Source organism: Thamnophis elegans, chromosome 2, assembly GCF_009769535.1.
Source record: "Thamnophis elegans isolate rThaEle1 chromosome 2, rThaEle1.pri, whole genome shotgun sequence".
NCBI classification, from domain to species: Eukaryota; Metazoa; Chordata; class Lepidosauria; order Squamata; family Colubridae; genus Thamnophis; species Thamnophis elegans.
This window is the reverse complement of record NC_045542.1, coordinates 74,958,334-74,963,959: the sequence shown is the minus strand read 5'-3', so window position 1 is coordinate 74,963,959 and position 5,626 is coordinate 74,958,334. Positions and strand designations below refer to the sequence as shown.

At 43.6% G+C, this 5,626-nt stretch overlaps 2 protein-coding genes across 3 annotated transcripts in view; one reads left to right on the top strand and one right to left on the bottom strand.

Annotated features, from left to right (window-relative positions):
* Window positions 1-1,847, bottom strand: part of FBXO38 (F-box protein 38) — a 28,552-nt gene extending 26,705 nt beyond the window's left edge. For both annotated transcript variants that reach the window (XM_032210232.1, XM_032210233.1), the window contains exon 1: window positions 1,759-1,847. The gene's annotated coding sequence lies outside the window, so the exon portion shown is untranslated. The remainder of the gene's footprint in view (window positions 1-1,758) is intronic.
* A 1,022-nt stretch (window positions 1,848-2,869) lies between these two features.
* On the top strand, window positions 2,870-4,666 carry ECHS1 (enoyl-CoA hydratase, short chain 1). Its single transcript, XM_032211563.1, has one exon. It carries the CDS (start codon window positions 2,921-2,923, stop codon window positions 3,791-3,793), a length of 873 nt encoding a protein of 290 aa, XP_032067454.1. The 5' UTR covers window positions 2,870-2,920; the 3' UTR covers window positions 3,794-4,666.
* Window positions 4,667-5,626: the final 960 nt, after the last annotated feature.

The following is a 5,626-nucleotide window of genomic DNA, read 5'->3' as shown; positions in this document are numbered from 1 at the left end:
TAATTTAAAAATTGAATACTGCATAGCAAGTTCACCAGTATGCAAGATTTTGCATCTGTGTTTGAATCACCATCTAGCAAAGACTCAATAAATAAATGCATTATTCAAAGGAATTAACAATTATACTACAGAATATACCAAGGTTTTTTAAAAATTCATAATCCAAGAAATTTGTTAAGTTTTCCCTTCAATTTGTCTGAATTTACGCAAAGTAGATTGTGCTCAGGTGGATTCCAGTTTATTATGTGAAGCCAGCAACTGTATTTTGGTAACAACATGCAATTATGAATACTTGTTTTGTGAGAATCCTTTACTGTATTAAATGGGGAGGGGGATCATTATTACAAATTCTGCAAACTGGCAACACCCATGTGCTAGTATTATAATCCCTCTATTGAGGGTGCCCAGGATTGTAAATCATTCCAAATGTTTGAAGAGTTCCAGTATTCTACAAAAGCTTAAGTGGAAGAAATAAAAATAAAAAGACTCATTTGGTGTAACAGGGCAACAATGGAAACCATGACAAAGCTGACGCCCATCTTGCTTTTTTTCTTTTTTTTTAAGACAACAGGAATGAGGAAAACACAAAAGAGTTGCTTGTCAAGTCTAGGAGACAACAGCAAAACCAAATCCAACTTTCAACTGCAACTGTGTTAAGCCTAAACAAGCCAGTAAAGGGGTTTGGGTGAAAGAAAGATGAAATAATATATAATGTTAAAGTATGATAAGAGGTGACAAAAATCTAATATACGTATTTATGTAAGTATAACAACTGCACATTGTGTAGATTAGTATATGTTGCTAACTCCTAGTTAGGAGTTATAAAGAAATATGTATGTATATAAAACAGGAAGAAAGACAAAAAAATATGTACATATGAGGTAGGGACATGGTGGCTCAGTGGCTAAGACACTGAGCTTGTCGATCAGAAAGGTCAGTTCGGCGGTTTGAATCCCTAGTGCTGCATAATAGAGTGAGTTCCCGTTACTTGTCCCAGCTTCTGCCAACCTAGCAGTTCAAAAGCATGTAAAAAATGCAAGTAGAAAAATAGGGACCACTTTGGTGGGAAAGTAACAGCGTTCCGTTAAAGCTGGCCACATGACCACGCAGACGTCTTCCGACAGTGCTGGCTCTTCGGCTGTGAAACGGAGATGAGCACCAGAGTCGGGAACGAATAACACATATGTGTGAGGGGAAACTTTACCTTTTACATATGAGATATACTGATACCGAAGTGTTGTAAAGATGAAAATTGTGATACAAAATGAGGAAAATTGCTGAATAAAAATTACCCCCAAAAAGGTGCGGGATGGGGTTAAGTGTCCTCCTTGCTCCCTCCAGAAGAGACAGATGTCCCTTTTCTTTTCCCTCCTGCCCATCGCCCTTCACGGGCCCCCAAAAAACCGCTGAGCATTCCTCTTCAGTCCGATAATAAGTAGGCCGCCGGTGCTCAGGCCAACAAGACACGGGGAAAAGGGCTGGTCATTCAAGAGCGTCATATTTTTTTACCCATCCCCCGAGGGGCTGCTCCCCTCTACTGACATCTCTGGGTTGTCTCACCAGCCTGTCCGGAAAGGGGGAAGGTCAGAAATCAGCGCTGACCCCTCCAAAACAATCTGCCGTAAGACAACACCTCCACCCCACCCACCACCCCGCCTCGAAAGCAACGGCAGAAACAGCCCTGGCTGCCCAAGCGTCAACTGCCCTCCCTCAGAGCATCATCGGCGACCAAGTCTCAACCTGTCCCCCCGCGCCTACCTTTCCTCATTGAGACTCTTCTAATCCGAGCAGCTCAAGAGACGCTTCCCCCCTTCCTCTCCAATGCCTCACAACACTTCCGCTTCCTGTCTATCCCTCACCACTTCCGCAAACTCTGTCCCTCCTCCCCAAGAGAGACTGCAGACATACCCCCCCCACACACACACACACAAACATACAGAGAGAGGCAGACAAATGGCTCCGCAACCCTCACTTCCGGCACGCTAGAGACCAGATTTAGGTCCGGAGGAAAAGAAATTTTAAAAAACCGTCGTTTTTTTCATTCCCTTTGTGCCTTTGCTCTTTAAACCGGATCCTCTATGAAACTAATATTACTATTACTTTTCTATCACCCATCTCCTCCCACTTATGATTGCAGGACTGTAACTTTGTTGCTTGTATCCTTACGATTTATATTTATATTGATTTTTTTTCCTGATTGCTTATTTGTACCCTATGACTATCATTAAGTGTTGTATCTTATGATTCTTGATGAATGTATTTTATTTTTCTTTATGTATACTGAGAGCATATGCACCAAAGACAAATTCCTTGCGTTTCCAATCACACTTGGCCAATAAAGAATTCTGTTCTATTTTATTCTATTCTATTCTTATTACACTAATTTCAACCTAGTTAGAAAATTGAGTACTTCCCCCCACCCAAGCGTTGACAAATCCATAATTTTCTTGATTATCCTAGCATTAAAAGAGAATTCCAGTCTCTCTCTCTCTTCTCCCACACCAATAGATATTGCAGCTCTTTGCATTTTCGCTTTTGCTTGAAACTGTTAGCATTGCATCAAAAGAAATTAATCGAACTTTTTTTTAAAAAAAAAAAAAAAAGTCTTGAGCCTTTAAACCTCGACAGCAGGTTCTAGTGTAAATGCTTGATCTGGAAACAATTGTCAGAACATTTTTTTTAAATCCCGCAGAAGGAATTTGGACATGGGGGTTTATGCATTTTCCTTGCTTTTTATTTTTCTTGATGTGAATAGTTTAGTATAATGTCTTTCATTATGCTTTCGTGAGATCATCCAATCAAGTGGGCGATGCCCTGAGAAACTCTCCCCGCATATGGAGGACCGCATCACTCGGGAACCGGAAGTATTTCGGAGGATCTCTTTGGACTGGAACCCCTGCGTCCTGCCGCCCTCGCCAGCATGGCCACTGCGCTGCTCCTTCGTCGTCTGTCTTTGGCTATAGCCGCTCGGCCGCCCCGACGCTTTCTGGGCGCGGCGGCGGCAACTGGGGGGCAATTCCAGCACCTGCTGGTGGAAAAGAAGGGAGCCGGGCAGAGGGTGGCGGTGATCCAGTTGAACCGCCCGAAGGCCCTGAACGCGCTTTGCGACGACCTCATGAAAGAGCTGAGCGAAGCGCTGGAGGCGCTGGAGCGGGACCCAGCCGTGGGCGCCATCGTCCTGACGGGCAGCGAGAAAGCCTTCGCCGCCGGCGCCGACATCAAAGAGATGCAACACCGGACTTTCCAGGAGTGCTACAGCGGCAACTTCCTCGCCCATTGGAACCGCCTGGCCAGCGTCCGCAAGCCGGTCATCGCCGCCGTCAATGGCTACGCGCTGGGCGGCGGCTGCGAGCTGGCCATGATGTGCGACATCATCTACGCGGGCGAGAAGGCGCAGTTCGGGCAGCCGGAGATCCTGCTGGGGACCATCCCCGGCTCCGGTGGGACGCAGAGGCTGACCCGAGCGGTGGGCAAGTCTCTGGCCATGGAGATGGTCCTGACCGGAGAACGGATCTCGGCCCAGGAAGCCAAGCTGGCCGGCCTGGTCAGTAAAGTCTGCCCGGTGGATAAACTGCTGGACGAAGCCGTCGGCTGCGCGGAGAAGATCGCCCGGCACTCCAAGCTAGTGGTGGCCATGGCCAAAGAAGCGGTCAACGCCGCCTTCGAGCTCACCTTAGCCGAAGGCAACCGGCTGGAAAAGAGGCTCTTTCACGCCTCTTTTGCTACGGAGGACCGGAAAGAGGGGATGGATGCCTTTGTGGAGAAAAGAGAAGCCAAGTTTAAAGACAATTAATTCCTCCTGCGTGGGTAGCCTTTGGGGAGGGGTAGGAATGCAGGTATATTTAGAGAAGACAATATGCAGCTACACTTTGCCAAAAGAGGCCTTGATTTGCAATCCCTGGACCCTAAATTGACAGCTGTCTCTTTGCCAGAAAGTGGTCCCGGCTCTTAATGATTGGCACCACGGTGTGCAAAAAATCAATTTCTTTGGAAAGGTAATTAAAAATAAAGTTATCCCAATTTCCCTTAAAAGTGATCTTTGCAGAATGCTTGGGATTGCATAAAAATGGAAGCTTTTGTGTCTACAGTAAACGACAAAATAATTGAGGGAAAAGGAATAGTTATTACAGCATTAGAAGATGGATTGATCTATCCAGAATCCTATACTGGGGTGCCTTCTGAATTCTTTTATCTTGGTGATAAATCTGAGATTTAGCTATAGCTGTCCTATATAAGCTATAGAGTAAAGTACATCTGGTGCGATTGCATGTGATTAAAAAGCCCCTAAGCTCAGTTCTAATCAAGAATATGCTGGTGCATCAAACACAGGTCATTGGAAGCGCTTCATAAGCTCGAGTTAATAACAAACCAGTAAGTGAGAGACTGCTGTGTCATTGCATTGGAAACTTGGTTAAAGCATTCCGTCCTGGATAGTGCTGTTCGCTTAGGTGGATTTTCAACATTTTGGCTTATTTTGAGAGCGGGCATCAGAATTTTATTTTTTAATGTGTGACAGTGTTCACAGAAAAAAAAATGACAGTAAAGGTTATCTTATAAGCTAATGAAAAACGCAAAAAAAAAAGTATTCTCACCTATTGTACTGATTTCTTAATTTCAATAAACATTTAATAAAATGATGTTATTTAAAAATAAATGGTATCCCTTGCCGGGTCTACCTTTCATCTAATTTTTTTAATAAACAGTTTTATTTCGATATATTCAGGAGTCACTTGGGTAAAAGGGGAGTTGCTTACTCTAATAGTGAACATAATATTTCTGTTTACTACTGCTCTTAAAAGCTTTTTGCCCGAGACGGTTAATAGAACCATCTATGAATTTCAGGACTAGAGCATCAGCCATTGCTTCCTTGCCCTATAATTTTAGGAATAATCTGCTACGTTGTAACATTGTATTTTACTTCACAAAGCCATGTGTAGGCTATTTCTGTCTCAGAAGGCAATCCGGTTCTGGATTGGGCAGTCCTACTCAGCTATAGTTAGATATGACTTGGTGACCTCTCACTAGAACTCACTGAAATGCATTTTATATTGGGTTGCCCCTGAAGAACACTGAAAACTGTAACTGGTACAAAGAGACCAACCTCAGTAATTAGGAGCACAACCTGATTTGTCTAAATAACACCTCTACTGCAAAAGTTGCCCTGAAAGAGTAATTAGTAAGCTTTTGGGTACAATTCAAGGTGCCACTTGTCACCTTTAAAACCTAATATATCTCAACTAGAATCTGACAGCATCTGCATAGCTGACAGCTATTTCAAGTGGATTGCCCCACTGAAGAAGAGCTGGAAGAGAAAGCTTGTTCTGGGTGTGATTCGTTTCTCAGGATATTCCTACACTTTCTGAACAGCGTACCACTGGAAATTAGAGCAGATACAACCCCGGAAATATTTTGAAGGCCATGAAAACCTTGCTTTTTTCTCAGGATTTCCAGAGGCGACAGTATGAATTCCCTTGTAGAAGGGATATTGATAGCTGGTTAACTGTTTCTTGGTGTTCTTTAATGCTGTATTATAGTCTTTTACCCCATCATTGTATGTATAGGTAGTCCTCAACTTACAATCACAATCGAGCCCAAAATTTCTGTTGTTAAGTGAGACATTTGTTAA